The sequence below is a fragment of the Crocodylus siamensis genome, chromosome 5 (genome assembly GCF_052110815.1).
Source record: "Crocodylus siamensis isolate JL-2025a chromosome 5, ASM5211081v1, whole genome shotgun sequence".
Classification (NCBI taxonomy): Eukaryota; Metazoa; Chordata; order Crocodylia; family Crocodylidae; genus Crocodylus; species Crocodylus siamensis.
This window is the reverse complement of record NC_143399.1, coordinates 66,798,316-66,821,188: the sequence shown is the minus strand read 5'-3', so window position 1 is coordinate 66,821,188 and position 22,873 is coordinate 66,798,316. Positions and strand designations below refer to the sequence as shown.

The 22,873-nt window shown below is 40.4% G+C and overlaps 1 protein-coding gene and 1 pseudogene across 4 annotated transcripts in view; one reads left to right on the top strand and one right to left on the bottom strand.

Annotated features, from left to right (window-relative positions):
* Positions 1-92: 92 nt before the first annotated feature.
* Positions 93-22,873, top strand: part of GPSM2 (G protein signaling modulator 2) — a 45,322-nt gene continuing 22,541 nt past the window's right edge. Inside the window, exons 1-2 of one of the 4 annotated variants that reach the window (XM_090048746.1) lie at positions 203-355; positions 11,543-11,860. In XM_090048746.1, the coding sequence (XP_089904872.1) occupies positions 11,799-11,860 (62 nt within the window). In that variant the 5' untranslated portion in view covers positions 203-355; positions 11,543-11,798. Of the gene's footprint in view, positions 179-202; positions 356-11,542; positions 11,861-22,873 lie in introns of those variants that run through there. The other 3 variants (XM_090048745.1, XM_090048744.1, XM_090048747.1) reach the window with 3 other exon arrangements.
* Positions 1,996-5,173, bottom strand: LOC149864193 (COP9 signalosome complex subunit 5 pseudogene; annotated as a pseudogene).

The following is a 22,873-nucleotide window of genomic DNA, read 5'->3' as shown; positions in this document are numbered from 1 at the left end:
CGCCCCGCGCTCCTATTGGCCAGAGCGAATGATGCCGGTTTCCGGGACGGGAGTTAGACCACTCCCCTCGGCAGTCAGGGAAAGACATTCGACGCATGCGCAGAGCGCAGCCAGGGGGGTGGTTCAGGGAGACGTTGGTCGACTTGACCCCGGCGCAGGGGAGGTGGATCCCTCGGCTGTGAGAACCGCGGCGAGCAGCGCGCTGGGGATTGGCGGGTTCGAAGCGCTGGGCGCGGGGGGCGGGGCAGCGCCGGGCTCCTCCCCCCCGAATGGGAGCTGCCGTGGCCCCTACGAGGTGGGGGTGGGGCTTCGTTGCGAGCGCGGCCGCTGGGGCTGCAGGCGGGCCGGGTCTGAGGTGAGTGTTGGGCTGACGCGGAGCGGTTTTTGAAGCGACAGAGACAAAGAGAGGATCGTCCGTAGGGCGTGTGGGGCAAGTTACTACCCCCCACCCCCCCGGAAGAGGGGGAGGAGGGCGGAGGTCCCGAGGCAGGACCAGCCCGGCCTACAGCCGCGCCCGGTAGACGCGAGGCTGTTCTGCGGGTTGGGGGGCGCGGCGTGTCCGGGGACCCTCCGTGAATCCCCTACCCGATGCCCCGCGTAACTCCCCTTCTCCAGGTGAGGAGGCTCCCGCCGCCCTGCGGGTGTAGCACACAAACGCCTAACCGTGAAGGTTGCTATCTCTTCAGTCTTATTCTCTCCAGAGGGAGTAACGAATCTCACATCTTCCAACACTTCCCTGCGTGTTATATTTTTAGAGGCCGAATCGCTTCTCTCTCCCCTCCAAACTCTTTCCAGTTTCTCCACCTTTAAGTGTCATGCCCCAAACCAGATGTTGTGCTCTCGCTTGGGCCTGCTTAGTGCAGAGCAGAGTGGGTGAATCCCGTCCCGTGACTTGAGTGAGACGCTGCTGTTAGTGCATCCCACAGAAAACCTATCAGAGACAAAAACACCTGCTTACCTGTGGGTGCCACTTCTCACAAGACAGCCACTTCCTCTCCAATCTTTTGGTTCTGATCTTCAAAGGGAGCTTACAAAACTGCTTTCGTAGACAAGCCTATGAACTTCATTTCATAAAGCTACAAAAAATCGTGGACTAAATATAGACATTGGATTTATAGCACATTATAACCTGCCTAACATCCAATAACCCCAGGTAACACCTCCATACTTTACCAGCTACATCCTATCTCCAGGTCAACATTTCCCTCCTCCCCGTGTACCTATTGTCTCTCCTTGCCTCTGATCCTTACTGCCACACATTTGCATTTTCACAAACCTGCGTTTTGTATCTTAGCTTCCGTTCCATCCAGCAGAATGCACCAAACACCAGTAAATGCTCGCTATGCCTCAAAAAAGGGTGTTTGTGCCTGAAAGCTTACAAAGAACAATTTTCCTAACTAATTAGTTGGTCTGATAAATGATACCACATTTGCGCAAAGAACCTTATCTCCCAACATTACTGGCTAACAAGGAGAGGATGGGAGTTAATACTGGAACTAAAGTGGGTAAAGAGTTTGGCTAAAGGAAGACTAACATGTTTTATTGAAAGGGGAGTTACTCAGCAGGGGAGAGATTACTAGGACCTATCCTATTTATTATTTTCTTTAACAACCTTGGTGCAAGAACTTGGTATGAAATTTGAAGGAGACAAAGTTAGGAGGTATCACCAGTGCAGAAGCAAATCAATTTTTTTTACAGTAAGAATCACATAACCTTGTGGAATGGCGTAATAGAATTATTTTGAAACTTAACGGTACTCAATGCAAAGTTGTGCATTTGAAGAAAAGAACAGTATCTCTTAGATGTAGGCTTCATGCTGCCCCTGTTCCTTATCTTGTGCTGCTGTTGAGAAGTATATTCCATCTGCTCACTCCCAATCAGTACTTGCCAAACTCCAAAACAAATCGCTGTCCTTGGGTTACAGCTGCCCTGAGTCTCATGGAAGATTAATAAGTTTATAATAGTTCATATGTTCATCTCAGTTGGCCATAGACTTCAAGCGATATTCATTTGATTTAAAAGTTTATCCTTAATAACCTGACGTCAATCTGTGCGTAGCTTCTGTGGTGATCTTGCAGCTGTCCTTTGTTGCTGTAGCAAGTTTGTCTTCTGATTTTGTCAAGCATCTCTAAACCCAGCATGAAACTTTCTCATCCAAGTTCTGACTCTTCTAACATTTCAGCCAAATCAAAGACTTGGCCAGTGGTATAGTCAGTATTAGTAAGCAAACTAAAAGAACTGAGAGTAACCCAATATTTATTCCACAACAGCTCGAGTAATTTGCAATCCAAAAATGACTTTAAGTAGATTTCTAAAACATAATACTTTACAGTTTACAGTGCCCACCAAATTCTTCTTTTTTTTTAAAGTGGAATAGTCTGGTACTCAAAAGAACCTTCAACTGGAGGTTTATAGCCCTTGGGATATATTCTAAATGCCCCAAGATTTACTTTTCCAGCAGATATTGTTCTTGTTGGATCAATAACTGCTACTACAAAGGGTTTCTGAAATTGCTGATTAAGTATCTGAGTACTGACATCTATCCCTGAAGCCTTAGCCTGGGTAACTTTGGTACTAGCCAGCTGCATTTTCTAGATGACCAGCTTGCTTGGCATTCTCACTGTAGGGGGCCCAGGTACTTTTAGGTAGCCACCTGCACATTGGTGCACATCTTGGTGCCCTTGACAAGCAGGACAAAGTTGTCCATAATGATCATGGTCTCACTGTACAGCTTGCCCAGCAGGAGCCCATCACCTCTAGGTTGCTGCTGAGTGTGTTCACATCACCATCTCTAGGAGTACCAGCACCAAAATCTTGCAGTATTTGAAGCAGTGGTAGTCCCTGGTCCAAGGCTTGGCCTCTAGGATCTCCTGTTGCTGCTTGCAGTCATACTTGTCGATTTCGTTGATGCTCTGCACTTCCTGCATATTGTCAGCCAGTTTCCAGGTCATCTGCACTGTCCTGCTCCCCCAGGCACTGGTGCCAGTGCCAGCACCAGTCCCTTTACCATCAGAGGCTGCTGGGCCAGATCACAGCACATAGAAACTTTCCCCTGCCTGGCCATACAGCAGGGGAAAGAGTTTCCATATGCTTTGTGTCTGGGAGGGATCTGGGGTCAGGTTGTGCCTGACAGTAAAGGGGATGGGGCAGGGAGGTAGAAGCTACAGTGGGGAAGTGGAGGGGAGTAGGAGGGTGCTGTGGATTTCTGGCCTTCTGGGGTAAGGGCTGCAGCAGGCGCCGACTCCTCTCTCTGCTTCATATGCAAATACAAGACAAGGGGCTTCCTCCCCCACTTGCTGCCTGGGGGCCGGGGAACACCTTATCTTTGTTCAAGTAAATACAATATGTTTAAGAATACAAACTGCCAAGGGATGCTTTAGTTAGGTGCAGTATCTGAAAATATTAGTTCTGTTTTTTGTTGGTTGGCTAGCAGCTGGCCTAAAAGCAATTGCATCTCATTTTTAGAGAGCCTGGTTCTCACTTGTCATAGGTATAGATCAGTGAAACTTGTGTGTTCAGCCTAGATAACCTTCAACTGGTGCAATGCTCTGAAACAAAGAATTGCTTATGTGATTGGTAGGAAACAGATGTATCGGTTTTCATCAGGTTTCTCAAGTCTTCCAGTGTTTTGCTTTCTTGTATTTATTACATTGGAGCTTTGCAGCTGTGTGCTTTTTGTCTTTTTCTTTGTTTGCATGCTTAGGGGTTTTTTTGCTTATGATAGAGCAAGCAAGGGTTTGCTAGAGGACAAGAGATCTGTATTGTGACCAAAAGGTTTTTGTAGAGAGATGAATGCTAGAATGAACCTCATAAATCTGTTGAGAATGGAGGCAAACTACTGCTCACTTTATCATGAGGAAAATCAATTGGTTACGGTACTTTTATATATAGATCTCCATCTGCTTCCCCAGCAAAATTAGGATAGTTCAGCACTAACAAATTGTTTTTGCATGTCTTCTCACATTGTATTAACTCTATTTTTTTCTCTGTGTTTATGGTAGTAAAATAACATTAACCACTCTGATAGAAGGTAGACAAGGCAAAAATGTTACTAAACTCTAACCTTTTCAGTTTTGTACATGTTCTTCATGTCTAAGCCAAAACACAAGTTTTGTTGAAGTGCACTGTTCTTGAAACAACATTCTCCAACTTATCATTATTATCATTGATTTATTTCACTTTAGTATAGCATGTTTCTATTACCTTGGGAATGCTGAGTTTTAGACCAAAGGGTGCTTTTGGCAGCAAACTATTGTGTATTCTTGCATCCATATATAATAGTCAGCTTCTGTAAAAGTGGGGTACTGAAACATATACTCCCTGTATATGAAAAATGGTATTTGCTGTATTTGTATAGCATTAAGTTTTGAGTGTCTTAAATTCAGTTCATTGTCTGCTTCTGCTGCACTGCTCAGGATGAATTTTTTAACATGTGTAGTTTTGCTACATGATTTCACATAGCTAGAAAATACAGTCTTGATCTGGTACGTTTATACTTGCTACTAATACACAGATGTATGGCACTAATTCGTGTTTATCCACTTACAAAATCCAAGGATATACTTTTCCTCCTTTTTTGCAAAAAGGACCCAAGTACTTTTTTTTTTGTCTGTCTTGAGTAGTTGGGTCTCCACATTCTAAGGAGATGAGCCAAGTGTGCATTATTGGGTTTTTAAAGTCTGCATAATTTCCAAGGAGCTTCTGATCACCCCTATCAAAGCACAGATAGATAGTCAATGAATGCTGAACTCCCATCTGCTGCCCTCTTTCTCATTATTTTGCATGCTCTATTTCCCACACTGAAGGTACTGAGTAGTCTCCTTTTTGGATGAGGGAGCTGCAAATGTCTGGCTAGATTTTCATGATAGGATTATTCTTTCTGTCTCTTCTGGATAACACTCAAATTTTGAGGTTGTTTTATATACCAAACCTATCAAAACACTGGTTGGTTTGAGTTGCAATATGACTTGACCTCCTTAAAGTATTGATTGCAGGCCTAAAACAAGGGGTAATACTGGCCCAATTTACTACTCATCTTTCTTTTTCTCCTAGTGCACATGGCAGTGAAATTTTTAAAATTACCATTGCAGTCATTAGGTGTGTGCAGCTTATTAAGTTCTTCATCTTCAGTATCTCTTGATCCATGAACTGTGTTTTTGGATCTGATTGGCATGGGTAAAACAAATGAAAGAATCCCAGGGCCTTTTTAAAAAACCAGTTGCCAAGAGAGAAGTCCTCAAATGCACATGGTTTGATGCATGTTTTATGTGGTATCAAAACATCTATGGAACTAAAATGAGACTGAAGAGTTATTGTCACATTTTGGAATTGGTCTTCTAACTAGATTTATTATAGGGATGTAAATTAGTATTGTGCTGCTGGGACTTCTTTTTCTCTTTTTTTCTTATTTTGTGTTAGTGTGGGGTTGCTGTGCTTAAGCACTTAAACAGATGGCTTGTGTATACTAACTGCTGCAATATCCTTATAATAAAAATGTTTGTGGTTACTTCTCTTCTTGGCTACACCCAGTTCTGTGCTAACTTGTTCACATGGATAATAAATACCTACAAGATTAGCTAGTTGTTCTTAGCAACTTACTGATTATACTGTAATAGGCAAAAAGATGTTCTACTCTGATAAATTTAACTTATTAAGATATTCATCCTTGTGTAATTTTTTTTCAGTTTAAAAGTATTAATAATGTTATGTAGTTGAACAATGTAGGATCTGACTGTCTGAGTAGATTCACTACGCATTGTTACAACTAATAAAAGTTGAACATTCTGCACTGTATTTTCAGTGACAGTTCTCCTACTCCAGGTTTTCAGGTCATAAAGTCCTTAAATCTTGCTAGATGACTTAAAGCCTTTTCAGATAGATATATCACATTAGAGAATAGGGCAGATAAGGCCCAAGAAGGGACCATTCATTGAAGTTAGTGGATGTTGGATTAGGCCTATAATGAGGTTACTGTATTTAAAATCATAATAATTTTTAAGGCCACCATTACGTTACGTTAAATAACATTTTTATCACAGTATTTTTTTTGAGGTCCCTGACACCACTTGATCCCCCTCTCTTTTTCTGCATCACCCACTGAATATTATTCTGTTGTTCTACCATTTTTCATCTGCTTTCATTTCAGTGACACCACTTTCTGAAATAAGGTACTATTGAGTGTTATAAGAACATAAGAATTGCCATTTACTGAGTTAGTCCACAGGCCCATCTTGCCCAGTATCCTGTGTCACACAATGGCAGAGAGGGGATTCTGGAAAGGAAAGTGAACTGGGTATGACCAAGGTTTTTCCCCCCACTGTTCCTCTCTTACTTGCAGCCTCCAGCATTTTAAGGTCTAGGAAGTTCTGATTCAGAAGCTGTGCTCCTAACTCCCATGCTCAGTAACTATTGATGGCCCTTTCCTCCAAGGTTTTGTCCAGTCCCTTTTTGAATCTGACTAAACTATCAGCTTCCACAACATCTGATGGCAATGCAGCCCACACTTTAATTACACACTGTGTGAGAGAAACTTCTTTTGTCAGTTTTACCACCTACTAGTTTAATTTTGTGACCCCCAGTTCTTGTATTGTAAGAGATCGGTAAATAATAAATTCCTCTTTACTTTCTCTTCACTATTTAGTGTTTTGTAAACCCTTATCGTATTCCCCCTTGAACATCTCTTTTTCTAAACTTGCTAGGCCTAGCTTCTTCTCTAATGGAAGCTCCTCTATACCCCTCCGTACCACCATATTGGGCCAATAGTGGAGTGAGAATTTGATCCTAAATTTGGAGCATTAAATGTGACTGAAAAGTTATTGATTCTTTTCTGTAGCTCTCTCTAGTTTTTCAGTGTGTGCCCATGCTTGAGTGTTGGTTTAAAACCTTTTACTGAAGTGAAAAGGAAGCAATTCTTTAAGAGCATGGGTGAGCTCCTTTCTGACTAGAAGTGGTAGGAAGCACTAGCATCATGTTATAAGAATCAAGAATTGCTTGTTTGAGAAGTATCTTGAGTAACTATCTAATTGTTGTGTACATTGGAATGAAGCTGTATATTAGTCTGAAATATTTTAGTCTTATGGTGAGTTACGAGTAATAGTGAAAATAATACTTGGTCTTGCATAGAATTCTTTGTCAAAGGGTGCACAAACATGAAGCTTTTCGATGCCGGGTTGGGATGGGAGAAAAAATTTAAATTGTTGTTGTAATTGCATTTTAGAAATTCTTAATTTTTGTTGTCCCCAGCCCATGGGGCTAGCTTTCTCAGAGATGGAACAGCTACAAAACTATGAATAATATTGGCTCCACATCTTGAATGAATAAGACGTGCGCTAAGAGGAGGCATGCCTTGTATCATGGACAATATCTAGAAAGCTGTTATAATAGTATAAAATGCTCAACAACATAAAGAATAATCACATTTTTAAAATTCTTGGGTGGAGTGCAATACCCATTAAATATGACAGTCCACTAATTGGAGGAAGGCATTGACTTCCTTTAATTCCCTGTGGCATAACCATTTGTAAAGGAGCAAAAAGTGCCGGAAATTTAGGATGGGAAAGGGAGTAGATTGAGAATCAAATTTGTGTGTATATCTTCTGAACAAGCAAATTATAATTTTTATGATGCTTGACAGCTCCTTGAGTACCCTGGGGTGTAAACAGTCAGGGCCAGCTGACTTAAAGGTATCCAGCCTGTCAAGGTGTTCCTTCACAAGGTCAGCTTCAATGGAGGGTAAGGAATCTCCCTCATCTGGGCCTGCCTGACCCACAGTGGGCAGGGGTGTCCCAGGGGATTGGTGAAAAACTGACACAAAGTACCCGTTTAGCAAGTTTGCTTTTTCATGGGCATCGGTTGTCAGTTGTCCCATCTGGTTTAGCAGGGGTCCAAAGTTGCCCTTGGTTTCCCTCTAGCTCCTCACGTACCTAAAAAAGGACTTTTTATTGTCCTTGATATTTGTAGCTAGCTGGAGTTCTGTCACAGCCTTGGCTTTTGTGGTTTGCTCTCTGCAGGTCCGGACCAGTGCAGAGTGTTCCTCCTTGGTGGTGATTCCAGTCCTCCATCCTTTGTAGGTCTTCCTTTTAAGACGCAGGAGGTCCACTAGTTCTCTGGAGAGCCAAGGGGGCTGTTGTGCTTGTATCATTTTAAATCGGTGGTGCACAGTCTGCTAGTTTGGGAATCACTGATGTATACAAATTGAATTTGGCTATTAATTGTGTTTTAAGTTCAGAACAAAATTACCCAAGATGAAGGTGTAGAAAGAATTAGAAGCAATATGCTGGCCCAGCCTTATTTGGTCAAATAAGATTTTTGTTTCATTCCATACAGGAAAGGGATTTCAGGTTTTCTTTATGTATAAATGGGCCTGTCTTCAAACAAACAGTCAAATAAGAAATCCCTTAAAACTGCTTCTTCTGTGCTAATGCAGTGATTGAAATTCTAGTCTTCTGAACTGTCTGCTTGATGTTACCCCTGTTTTTGTTCAATGCATAGTTAAGATTTTCACGTTTTTGGTTGTCTGTAATGCCACATAAGGTTCATAGTACTTTTAAAATAATGTGTCCAAGGGTCAGTATGGCAAAAATGATGAGGGAGAAAAGTCTGAGCAAAGGATAGCACTTTTTATTATTAAATTTGGAGCTGCTTGTCTATGTGCAGAAGTCTAGATGCTATTGAAACTTCTGTTTCACTTTTGAGCAGAGACTGCCTTGGGTAGTAGTTTCATAGACTGTAGTGTCTCCCATTCTTCCCTAAAACAAATTTGCTAATAACTTACTAGTCTCTGGGGGGGAGTTGCATGTGGTCTGCATCTTGGAAGACTAGTCACCCTAAAATCAGGTGTTACACAGTTATGTGGAGGATTCTCCAAAGATCTGGGGATATTTGGCCTGCATGTAAAATAGTCAGGACATGAGGAAGAATGCAGTGTTCTGATTTCAGGGCAGTATTTTCTGTGATTAACACCCCCTCCCTCCCCGCCCCGTGGCTCAGATCATTAGTAAAAGTGTCTCTTGTACTTTCTCAGTGTACCAGATGTAGAGAGTAGGGTTGTGCAAAGCTTCGGTCGCTGATTCAAAGTGGAGGAGATTCTGCCCGATTCGGCATCCGAATCGCTGACTCCGCGTTGAATCAGGAGACTTGTTAATATCTTTGAATAGAATTGGAAGCCTCCACATTGATTCGGAGAGATTCGGCAATTCAGCCATAGACACAACTTTATGTTTTTTCTATATACCTTGAGGTACCAGGCGTGGCTTGTAAATGCTGAGATGGTGGGGCGTATGGAGCATCCCACAGGAGTGTGTCGGGGGAGGTCCCTCACGTGCTTAGCAGGAGATCTGGAAGTGGAACAGAAGTACTTCTGGGTCTGCTGCGGAGCATGTGGATCTTCCCCCTCCCCCACAAGCTTGGCAACTGGTGCCTCGTGGGTCTCGGGGGGACACTCAGGGTCCCCCCCAGAAGCCGATTACCGAGCCAGGGTGGGTCCAGGGGGCCCCCCCACGCTCCACCTCACCATCTTGGCATTCATGAGCCATGCCTGGTGCTTTGAGGTATCTATAAAAAACATATAAAGCTGTGTCTATCACTGATTCTCCAAATCAGAATCTAATCTTCAGATTCTGATTTGGCCAAATTGAATCAGGACAGTCATGCAAATCAGCTAATCGAATCACTGTCCCTTGAATCAGCCAAATTTGAATTGAATACAGCCTGCTTTAACACTCCAGTAGAGAGTAAACTTAACACCATTAAATTAATAAAGAGAAATTTGTAGAAATCAAGTTTTTAAGAGGAACTGTGCTGCTTTTCCTACTGTTGTTTCTTTTACAGGGAATCTGTGCTTTACTCTAATTAACCTTGTCATATCTATCTGCTTCTGTCATAAAGAAAGTCTAAGTATTTTTCCAACAGGTTACATACTGTTCTTTGAGGTCCCGTCATGGAGTATCAAATTAAGAAGAAATGGGGGATGTTGTTTTCCCATATATGTTGAAATCAGTATAACTAGTGTCTCAAATGTGCTGCTGTCTGTTTGGCTTAGTGGACCTTTATTTGACTTTCTTAAATAGAATTTAATATATTCATTCAAATAAGCTCTAAACTTTGAATAAAAAAAAGATCATACTTCTTATAGTTCTCTTGTTTGTATCTCAGGATCTGCTATTTGCATTAGGGCTCATGGTTTTTGTTTAGAGTTGTCTTTTCTGAAAATCTGGGCCCAGACTAACATCTGAATTTGAGAAATAAGCTAGTTAATACTTTATCACCTACTTAATATTCTTTTCTTTTACTTAAAACTTCACAATGTCAGCAGTGTTTTGTTTTGTTCTTCAACTACATTTGCCCTTCCTCTTTTCTCTCAGATGCAAAGTGATGCGATTCAGACTAAATCATCTGGTTCTTTAGCTGTAAGAAAACAGCACCTATGGATTGGCTTTGATGTATAACGTCTAATGTTGTCATACTAATTTTAATGCTAAGGCAGAAACGCATATACCATACAGTATAGGTTGAAGGTGAATTACTATTTCTCTGAAAGCTTTAACCTCCTAATTATTGTGCATTTAATTTCTTTAATTATAAAGCTGCATTAAGAATGCGGCAGGTTGTGGGGCATTTTAGTGCTTAGGTTGGGCAAACGTTATTGTCACTGCATGTTACACCCATGATTTACAAAAATAACATCCCAAAACATTCATGCTTGTTAAGTTAGACTGTTGAAATTGTAACCATGTGCATGCAGGAAGGAAAATACTGATTGGAAGAGTGCGAATGTCTGGTTATGGACTGTAAGCAAAAAGGAAGCAGTGGGAGGCTTGTATCCAGGCAGCTGGTATGTGGCCCTACTGATGAAGGGGAAAGCTCTATTGAATGTAAACAGGAATGGGGTTATGGGGTGACTTTACAATAGACACAAAAGAGAATAATCTTGGAGGGGGATGGATTTGTGTGAGTAGAGAAGAGAGGGAGTGCTTTATAAAAACCAGGATCTAAGGTTATAAAAACAAAAACCTGGATCCAGCTTATAAAAACCTGGATCTATGAATTAGTTGAACTGAATCCTGAGACTTCTGATGTCATCTAGGTGTTCTTGAGTACTTAAGTTTTGCTTTTGTATTTTATACATTTTCTAAAGTCTCACAGTGGAAAGTAGAGCCATGTAATTCCCACATGCATGTCTCAGAGGGTCTTCCCTTTGAGACATCTGGACTGTGATACATTATTTAGAATCAGACAATTATCCTATACACTTGTCATTTGTAATTGGACTAGAGCAACGACTATCACCACAATGGCAGTTGATTCTAAATCTCTAACTGAAGACAGAGCTGCTTTCCATTAAGCCTTCCTTGCTTTCTCAGATGCTGGCATGTAAGAATTGCCATGGTTACAGTGAAAGACCTAGCTTCTTCTGTCATTAAGTGATTGAAGAGCCTTCACACTCAGCAGGGTATAGCTTTGCTTTTTGCATCAGCTGAGAGTGGCTATGAACTCTTAATTGTAAATTAGACTTCAAGCAAAGCATCTTGTGTTCCCTTTACAGAAACGCAGCTGAATGGAGATAAAAGGGCCACAGATGCAAGAACTCGGGGACACGTTTCTGAAAGTTTAAGCTGGGTCCAACACTGACATCCTTTCCTTATTAATAAAGAAGAGTGTTTCAAATGGAACTTAGGATATATTAACTTCAACTTATTAAAATACTAACTGGAATAATGTTTCGGAACAATTCTCCATAATAAAGTGCTTGTCCTGCCTGCAGAGCGCTTAATAATTTTCTCTACTGGTAATGCAACTCAATGGAGGAAAGTAATTTATTGATAAGCATGCGTGATGATCAGACATTTCATGTTCGCTACAGGTAAGACCATGTGCTATTTATAGTACCAACTTATTTATAAGTATTGTGTTAACAGTAAAATGTATGTAAATGTTCATGCTTTCCATTTTAAAGAGAAATGGGAAGAATAAACAGCATCATTACAAGTGGAACAGATTCCCATGTTTTTGTTGCCAAACTTACTAAAACGGACACCTATAGATTACTGTTTCATTTCCTTTTGACTTTCCTAGCTTGATCAGTGAAAGTGGATTAGTTAGATACCCTGGTTGATTTAATTTTTGTTTCTCTTGTACTAGCACAAAGGCTCATAATTATTGGAACTAATGCCTGCTTTTACAAAATGATGTTTGATCATTAAAATAGGCTTGTTTAAATTGACTTTCTTACCTACTTAGAAAATGTGAAGTGTAACCCTATTAGGATAACTCCTGCTTTTCCCCACTTCGTCAGTTAGCTTCCTGTAGAAATAGTCTAGTTTATTAAGTAAAATCTGCTGAATTCCTTTTTCTACCCCCACACAGTTTCTATAAACTATGCAATTTCAGAGACTGTTTCTGGGACTCATTTGAATGGCATAAATTAGGATGTTTAAAGGAGAGAAATAGTGATTTTCAGTGCAGGTGAAGGTGCTATGTTCTGAAATATATTGACAAATTGAGACTTAAAATTTGTCCAAATATATTTTTTTTATATTCTTATTGAATTATATGCTGGGGTATTATGGAGGTGTTGACTTTTATTGTGCTTATGCAGCACTTTGAAAATGAAGGGCTAAAAGAGACTGATGATAGTGGTAGACCAATAGCTTGGGTTGGGCAGGGCCTTCTCTTTCTAGGAGTCCAGCTATCTCACAGAAACCCCTGTATAGGGAGGTAATCCCTCATAATGTGTCAGAGCAGTTCTAATAGAGCCAGAAAACAGAATAGGATTGAATATCTCCCAGCCTCCACTTGGCCACTGGAGCACTGTTTCAAGAAGAGTAAGTTGTTCAGCTAATTCCACAAGAACCAGATGCCATGTCAAGGCTTCTGATTGTAAAGACCAAAAAAATTCTATGATAAGATCCTCATGGTGGATCCTTGTGTATTTCTGTTGTTGAAGTACTCTTGATTACATTGAGACACATGAAGCCACCTTTCAGCATAAGGAAAACTATGCTGTAACTTAAAATTTAATGTAGCCTTGTGTCTACTGTAGAGATCAGTTACAATGCAATTTGTGTAATTTATAACAAATATCAACTAAGCTATATACATTTCTGATCCCTCAGGCTGCTGTTCTGACAAATGCCAAAGGATTGATTCTGCCTTCACTTGCCCAAGATAACTTAACATGCTTCTGTGTAAACAAAGCCATTAAGTAGGGCAGGTCTCTTTATGGTCAGTACTGAAAACCTTTCAAAATAGACTCCTGCCATCCTTCAGGGGTTTTTTTCTTATGCAGAAGTCTAATGGGATGAAGTTTAGAGTCCTAATGTTTGAAATGTATGAATGAACTAGAACATTTTCATCTGCCAACCACTGTTTGAGTGGATCCTCTCCCACTGGATCTGTAACACGTGTCCAGGGGCAGATCCAGAGGAGGTACAGTGGTGTGCCTGCCTGCACCCCACGCTTGCGTTGGACTTCTTAAAGTCCCTAAATCAGCTGAAAATCCTCCCTCCCTTCCTCTTACTGCTCAAAGGCACACCCCCACCCTGCTCCTTTTCTCCCTCTCCCTCATGCCTTTTCCCAATGTCCTAGGGGTAGGGAAGCACCAGAGCTGTTCCTGCTCGCTGCTTGGAGCCTGGGTTCAGCTAGGGACCAAGATGATAGCAGCAGGAATGGATGGAGGGTGGGGATTCCCCTTCCCCATGGTGTGACCAGGCAAGGTGGGAGAACTACTGTCTTCCACTGTGCTGTTGCTACTGTCCTTTCCTCATTCAGCCCTGCTGGCTCTAGAACTCTGCCCCTAAGCAGTGGCAAAAGCAGCGGTAGCAGGCAGAGGAGTGAAGGGGGAGGGGCCAAAGGAGGGGAGGGAGTATTTTTCTGAGCGGGGGTGGGGGGTGCGTTTCACGTACATTAGAGACTTGAAGTCTGTCCATGCCAGTGGGGAGCAGGGGGTGCAGCCATCCCTGCCATTCAGGTTGCTTCTCTTGCATACCCTTTTAGGAAATCCTGGATCCACCCTATAGGTGTCCACAGGCATTATTGCTATTCATGGTGTATTGATTTAGATTATTCAAGCTAATAGCAATATTGCCTTTTAGTATGTCACTCTTCACTGGCATAGTGCAAGTGTAAGGCAGTTTAGCAGCAGTGAGCAAGCACTGACCTTTCCGCCCTGTGAAATCCCAGAATACCCCTATGATAGCATAAACAGTTGATAGCCCTGTTTGCCACTTACGCTAGTTGTGTGCTGGTGAGGGTGGCCTCAGTTGTGCCTGGCCTCTTAGAAGTCCTTTTCAAGGCAATCTCAAGAGCAATATGGGCTCTAGCCACCAGCTGACATCCTAGGACCTAGACTGACTGAGAATGCAGACTTGAATAGAATCCTAACTTTTAATATGAAATCTGCACTGGATTAGGGATTCCATGAAAACAGAAAGCAAAATCCATGGTCCATTAGTTAACATGCTAACATACGCTGGAGTGTGCAGATGTGTGTATATACACTCTGCTGTACTTTGATGTGTCATCCTGTCTAATGTGTTGCTCCCTCTTTTGTAATTATTTTGGCTAGAGAGCCACCAGGGTAGCCCTACCCCTTGGACACAATCTTGAAACTGGAAGTCCTGCCCCTAACCCCTGACCCTTGCCACGAGAAGTCCCTTCCCTTGCCCCTGGAAGTACTCATTTTGGGAGGGGATGCCATCTTGAAACCAGGAAAAAAAAACAAATTGTGTACTAAAAATAAAACATCTGCTACAACATATTCTAATTTTATTTTTTAAAAATATTTTTGTCCTAATTTGTGTTTGCATAGTGTACACAGAGATGATTGTATAATAGATCAAAATGAAGTCTTACTTTTGTATATTGTGGGGGGCCATAGAGGAGTTTGAGGGGGGTGTGGGTGGGTGGGTACAGGGTTTGTTGGGGGGGGGGTTGGAGGGGGCTCTGGGTGTGTGGGCTTTGTGTGGGGGGTGTTTATGGGGATGTGTGGGAGTGAGGTTTATGAGGAGGTGTGGATGTTGGGGGTGTGACTGGGTGTGTATGGGGGGGTGTGGACCTCCCCTAACATGGTCCCCCCTCCCCCCTCAGGGAGCTTGCAACCCATGGCAGGCAGAGCCCCATCTGCTGTTTTGCTCCCACTTGCTGCCACTTCTCTCCCACTCACCCGCTGCCACTTTCCCTCTGCCTGCCTGCTGCCACCACCATTGCTTCCCCTGCCTGCCCACCTGCTACTGCCACCACTTTCCCTGTCTGCTGCCACTACCACTTCCTGTGCCCACCCACTGCCTCCTCCCCACTCCCCTCACCTCCTGCTCCCACCCCCTTTTCCCTACCTGTGGGGCTGGGGTCAGGGCCATCTTGCAGGCAAGTGTGGGAGTGTAATGCACGCTGCTCCTTTGGGAGTGAGTGGGGCTCAAAACCATGCGAGCACAGCGGGGACAGCATGGGGCAGAGTCGGACTTAGTGAAGTTATAGGCACCCGCCTGCAGGCCGAATGAAATTACCTGGTGGGCCAAATTCAGCCCCTGCTCTACTGTAATAAGTGGAGGAGAGAAAATCAGCCTAGCCACAGATATCTTTTTTGTGTGTTTGTTCACTGACATGTGCATGATATGCGTGATATGATAATTGTATGGTTGCAACAACACGTGTTTCTTTGAGTAGATGCATCCTAAGACGGGCTGGGAGGACCACAGGTAAAAAGATGCCAGTTTTTTTAATTATTGCTTATTAACGTTTGTTGTTAACAAAAGCAAATGAAATGGCAAAATAATATTTAGACTGTCAGTTGCGTGAAATGTCTTGCATTATGCTGTGGAAAGCTAGTAAGATTGAACGCAACTTGTTATAAGTAAAATGGAGATTTTCAATATTTGGAGGAAATATAAAGAGAAAGGTGTTAGTCCTGATGATTACAAAATATTGGTCAGATTACTATGCAAGTGTCAACTCTGCTTGTAGGAAGTGTTAGTGAGGTCATATGGCCACTATTTTAATCAAGGTACTACCAGGTGAGACAGCATATTGAATAGATTTGAAGCTCTGTAAAAGGATATGGGGAGTTAGATAACTTGCCTCTTGAGACGGATGGTTCTAGTTTCAAATAAGGTTCAGGAAAAACTGTTTTTTGACATCATTGTTACATGTCCTTGCAGCGGAAGAACTTGGGCTCTAGAGGAGGAGCTTTCCTCCTTTACTATATCCCTATAGCAGAGAATTGGGGGAAAAAAATCAACATTTAATCGTATTAAAATTATGACCTCAAAATTAATTGAAAATTAATACTGAGGTTTTATTTTGTATTTGTACTTGACTGTTTGAGCTATCCCTCTTTCTCTTCCCACTCGGTAGTTGGACAGTATTCTCCTTGGAGCTCTAGAAATCGTTAACAGAGAAAAACATTACATGTATTAGAGGATAACAAAAATACACTTCAGTGGCTGGAAATAAGGTGGCAACTAGCTCTCTGTGGACCATTGGAAGTGCTTCACAGAGTAACTGTGAACAATCAGTCTCTGCCTCAGCATAATGATCTAATGTACCTGAAATCCACAAGGACTTGTTTTAAGTAGTAAAGAAAGATTTTTGTTGAATCCCAGACTCCCATCAGGCTTCAGCTTGCTTAGCTAACGTACTAAAATGCAGCATGGCTTGTCTGGATTAGAATGTTTGAATTTGTTAAATGACACATTGTAAATTATTGGGAGGGGTTAGTCTGGTAAGATGGGTGTGTCAAGAGGAAAATTAAGGATGGCGTAAGATTTGTGCCTCTACATGCAGGAGATAATTGTAAATTAGGTTTTATTTTTAATGTCCCCTCTCCTATGGCTCTATGTTGTGTGTTGCAATCTTGACTATCTCACAACAAGCTTGCACATTTTTAGTAGTGTAAAAACTAGAAAGCTTGTCATAAACCTGCAGAAATCTCATTCATAAAAACAAACATTAAGATTCAGTTGATTAGTTTTGGTGGCTTGTAATATGAAGGTGGTTATGATTTCTTCTGTGGGCTTTTTGTCTTCTTTTCCCCAATTGCTTTCTGCATGCTTATTGCAGTGAAAAAAAAGGATTCCAGAGTAGGATAGAGAAGATTTTTGTAAGTAGTGGAGAGGATTCAAATGAGAAGGTAAATAAGGTCAAAGAAGATTAAAAAAAGAGGGCAAAAGGAGTCGAAGAAGATGAAAGGCTTAGTGTGACAGATGAGAGTGTGAGGTAGCCTTACAAATGAGAAATTACACAGGAAGCAAAAACTTTAGGAGAAAAGCAAGATAACCAAATAAAGCACTGGTGTGAATATTTCCACAACAGTATCTAAAAGAATTAGCAGGAACAGCGTTTCCCTAGAAGTACAAAGATGAATGGAGCTTGTTCTCTTCTGGGCTCTGCTGCTTCAATGTGTCCTTTGTTATGCACTTGGTTACTGAATAATGAATTAATTCAAGTCAGCCACTGGAACAGACAGGGAGAATATGAAATTACTTTCTTGTAACTATTTAATGACTTCCTCAAATATTGATAACCTAACCCTGTCTTTGCCTATTTGCCATTGTGCTCTTATGAGCAGCAGCAATTTAAACATGCTGTGAGACCATTCCTAAAAGATGTTATTTTTAAAAACTTAGAATAGTTGTTTATCTTTTTAAACAGTAGCTTAGACTGTTCCTGTAACGTATTTGGAAGGTTATGTAAAATTACTTAGTTTTAAGGGCCATCTATTAGAACCCTTGGGGAACCATGTAAACAATCTTTTTCCTCAGGACAAAGTTGGCAACATCTGACAGCTGGGTAACAGTATCTGTTATGGTGTGGCTAAGAATATTACTACAGATTGTTGGGTGCACTTTCTGAAATTAATCATAACTAGATGCTTCCTTTCCTTTGTAATAAGATAATGATCCAAATGGTAAAGTAATACTCAGATTTTGTCATCCACTGATTTCAAAACCTGCCTTCATAAATCAATAAAATCTTGATCTAGTTTAATGGAATTAAACCTTTGACTTCCTGTTTTTTTATTTGTTTTTTTTAAGCTACTGTTGGTCCTTGCTCTTATTCACCTACCATAACTAACAAAATTAAACAAAAAGATTAATAAGCAAGAAATGAATCTAGAAAGTTATTGCAGTAAGACAGATACCTTAAAAACACAGATATATTTTACTCGAGCTTGCACTTTGGAGTTCTTTATCTTTTAATATATCAAGAACCATTGTTTTCACCTTATAAATTATATTAAGGAAAGTGTGGAGCTTGGGTTTAAATTTCTGATATACTGTTAATGCTGCTTCATACAATATTTTATTTACCAAAAATCCTGTCTAGTGTAAAATTACTTGGATGCCTGACAGCAAAGAAAAATATATTTCTAAACATTTACTAAGTTTTGTTTCTGATTCATATGACTCCTGCATTATCTCCATTATATCCTTTGGGCCTTATGCCTTCATCTTCAGTGGCACAGTGTGTTACAATACCAAATCTAAACATTAATTTATTATGAAGAGAGCAATAATGAATTTAATTTTATAGAATCAATGTTAAACTGTACATCTGCATTTTGAGTAATATGAACCTCCTAGTGTAAGGGCTACTGTAAATATGTCATATTTCACAATTGTTTGGATATCCTTAGATTTTTAATGTTTTAAAATTCAGCACTGTGAAGGACTATATTTTTCTAAACATCAAATTAATTAGTAATGTCATTTAACATGAGGTGCCTGGACAGAACCTCCTGAGGACAGGATTATTTAAGATTACCGAGCAAAGTGTGTTAAATCTTAAACCTTTAGTTGCTGATGGTGTAACATACTGTACTTAATCATTTCTACATTTTTCCAAGTAATATTTAACACAAACAGTATAAGAAGATGGCTTTATGGTTTAATAAATAGCAGTTTTTTAATTTCTTCCAGAAGAATTTACAAACCTGACAGTACTGCATGTGTTATGGATATCCAACCTGAGAAGCTGAGCGTGGAGACGGCTCCATGCTTGAAGTTGCTTTTATCTTTTAAATTTTTACTGGATACTAGGCATAGATTATTTTTAATTGCAAAAGCCAAACATGTCTATTATGTCACTGTGCTTAAGTTGTGGAATGTCCAAGTCTAACAGGTACCGTACAGTTTTGTTAGTATCTTATTTTACTTCTGGCTTAGATCACTTTGATTCTGAAAAACAGTGCAGTGGATTACTTCCAGTGCAAGGATACTTCCATTCTGCTTATGTGTTGTAAAATACTCTGTTACCTAGCAGCTTTTAACTGAGCCTTTAGCTAATAAAAAAAAGTAAGTTGCTGTTTAAGTATGCTGAAAGATCTGTCTGCATTTTAGTACAGTGCTGTCAATTAAGCAGTGTGTGGGTGCGCAGAAGGTTGCTTTTAATTGCTAATCTTATTGAATTTGCTCATCAAGGAAGATTTTGTTTTGGAATAGCATAAATTTAATTATCATTGTTACACATTTGTCCAATTGCAAGCAGTATTTTTCAAATCGTGGGTGTGAGGATATATTAAGTTGTATTAGCTGTTTATGTACTTTCCATATTCATGTGTCTCCCTAGATTAAGCAAATGATCATCTCCTAGTTTTTGACCTTCTGTGATTTTTATCCATTTTCATTGTTCAGGTTTTGACAATTAAGTCAGTATCTCAAGAGATAAAAACATTCAGATATTTTAGAAGTTAATGGATTTTTCATCTAATTTGGAAGTCTCTGTTGCAGCTGGGCAGAATAATTAAATGCTAGATAACAGATAAAAAGTGGTCGGTGCCTGGCTTAGTGTTAGAAAGAAAGAAATAATAGAGAAGTTTATATGTAACATGTTTTAGTACAGTAAACATGCTATACTAATAATAAAGTTTTTAAATTTTGAAAGGGGTTTTCATTCCCAAAAGAGTATCTTCCACTTACTTTTGTAAACCTTGTTAAAGAACAATTTAGGTGTCCCTATCCTTTACTTCTAGGTTTTTCAGAGAAAGATTTTAGTTGCAGATTATTTTTCTGAAGTGTGGTATACAGTACTTTTATGTTTCAGAGTGCTGTAAACAGAAGTACTATTTTCCCAGTATTTCTCTGTTTTGAGAATAGATTGGCAGATGGTTTTTTGAAGTGTAGTTAAGGAGGGTTTTTAAAAAGCAAAACAATATATTTGTTAGACTTTTTTTTTTCCTCAAAAGAACTGGGTTGTACACCGTGGGATGGAGAATCCTGATATTCTTGTGTAGTTCTTAGTATGGATCTTTTTTTAAAAAAAAAAAAAGGATTTACTAATGCTTACTAAAGTGTTACCTGTCTCTAAGATTAGACGCAAGTTAGTATAATATTTAATGGTGTCTTAATGAAGAATGCTCTTTTATGCCTTTTCATAGCTCTCCCTGCAACTCTTCTTTGTTCACCTGTCGCATCTTTTTTCTGTAATTCTTTACAAATAAATACTAATACTATACTGTTAGCAGTGTTGAAAATAATAGTTTGCAGCATTATTTGTGTTCTTGACTTGCACTGGTTAAATCTCTTCTAAACATCTGAGATATTCTTAGTGAAGCAAATATGCTGTCATGACCTCAACTCTGTCTGATAGTTGGTTCATTTTTTATGTCATAATATGGTTTCCATACTGTTGCATTGATGTTATAAGGTAATAAAAGGAAACTCTTACTGTACTTACAAATGCTTGTATAGGTATTACTGTATTTGTAAATGTTTGGGGACTTGTTAAGTAGTTCTAACATTTCTATATTAGCTGTTTTCAAAAAAGTCATTTTGCAAATAGTTATATCTTTTTAAAATTACTATATCTATATTTTTAGGCCAGAAACTGAGCTAGTGAAAATTGTATAGCTCCAGTGACTAGCTAGTAGTATAGATCAGCCAAGGTCATTTTAAATTTCTTGGCTACTCTGCCCTCAAATCCATTTTGTTCAGACCAAATACCAGTATCAGCTTGCAACTTCTACATTAGAGTTTTTTAGCTCATTGAATAGAAACACCCAGACCTAAAAATGTATTCACTTCAAGAATGCTAGCATGGAATGCTTAGTATCAGGAAAATACTACATAAAAATCAAAATTTTAGATAATAACATTATTATCTACACTGTCAGTTGTGATGTAGATTTATATTTAAATATGATCACAGTATTTAAAAAATCCTAATTTGCCGATGAGCAAGCAATCCACTTCTAACGAAGGACAAGTCATTCATTTATTTGTTTGTTGTTCCAGTAGTGACAAAAGGCATAAATGAAAAAAGCAGCCTTAAGGAAAGGACTCTTGGGAGAAGTGGGACATTGTATGAAAAACTTGCTTTTTGTTCTTATGGTATGTTTTCTGTATTGGGATAGCAGTGAGACAACAGAACCAGAGCAGCATTGTGAGATGGTATAAATCAAAAACGGTACAAAGCAGCCCAATAACTCTTGCATGGTTCAGTAGCAGAGTTAAGGAGGCCACTCAAGTCAAGGAGTCATCCTTCAGGAAACAGAAAGCATGCCCAAATGAGGACAACAGGAAAACCAACAAACTGTGGCAGGTCAAGTGTAAAAGTGAAATAAGGCAAGCCAAAAAAGGATTTGAGAAACATGTAGCAAAAGATGCTAAAGATAATAGTAACAACCGTTTAGAATACATCAGAAGTAGGATGTAAGCTAGAGAACTGGCAAGGCCATTAGATTACTAAGGTGTACTCAAGGATGATAAGGCCGTAGCAGGGAAGCTAAATGAATTCTTTGCATTGGTGTTTCCTGCAGAAGATACTTTGGAAATTCCCATGCCAGGCGAAATTGCAGAATAGCTGACGTAGGTTTGTGACCTATTGTAACAAATGACCTTCATGCCAGAGGTCTGGTGGGTTGTCAATATAACACCCATCTTTAAAAGGGGCTCCTGAGTTGATCCTGGCAAATACAGATCAATGAGTCTCACTTCCATTCCTGGGAAATTGGTAAAAACTATAGTAATAAATAAAATCAGCAATTACACGGACAGATATGATCTTCTGGGAAAGAGTCAGCATGGTTTTTATAAAGGGGAAACCTGCCTCAGCAATATGCTGGCGTTCCTTGAGTGTGTCAACAAGCATGTAGACAAAGGGGATACAGTTGACATAATATATTTGGACTTTCAAAAAGCATTCAACAAAGTCTCTTTCCAAATGTTTTTTAAAAAAGCTATATTGCTGTAGGATTGATGGGAAGGTTCTTTCTTGGATTGAGAGCTGGTTAAAAGATAAGGAAAGAGTAGGGCAAAATAGTAATTTTTCAGGATAGAGGGAGGTTATAAGTAGGGCACACTTGCCTGCCTGTACACTAATGCCAGGAGCCTGGGTAACAAGCAGGAGGAGCTCGTCCTCCTGCTCAGTGCAAAGAATTATGACATCATTGGGATAATGGAGACCTGGTGGGACTCCACCCATGACTGGACCACAGGTATAGAAGGCTATACCCTGTACAGGAGGGATCGTGTTGACAAAAGGGGCGGGGGTGTAGCTCTCTATGTGAAGGAAAGCTACATGTCCCTGCAAGCTGATGCTGGCGACCAGCATGGACAGTTAGAGACCCTCTGGGTAAAAATTCGTGGGGAATACGCCACAGGGGACACAACGGTGGGAGTCTACTACAGACCTCCCATTCAAAGTCCTGAGCTTGACCAGGAGTTCGCCCGGGAACTGACTGAGGCCGCTTGCTCCAGGACCTTGGTTGTCATGGGTGACTTCAATTACCCGGACATCTCCTGGGAAGATCACTCGGCAAAATCCGAGCGGTCGCAAAGCTTTCTCTCGTGCGTGGATGACCTCTACCTGACTCAAGAAGTCTATGGGCCAACGAGAGGCAAAGCGCTGCTCGACCTGGTACTGGCTACGGGGGACGACCTAA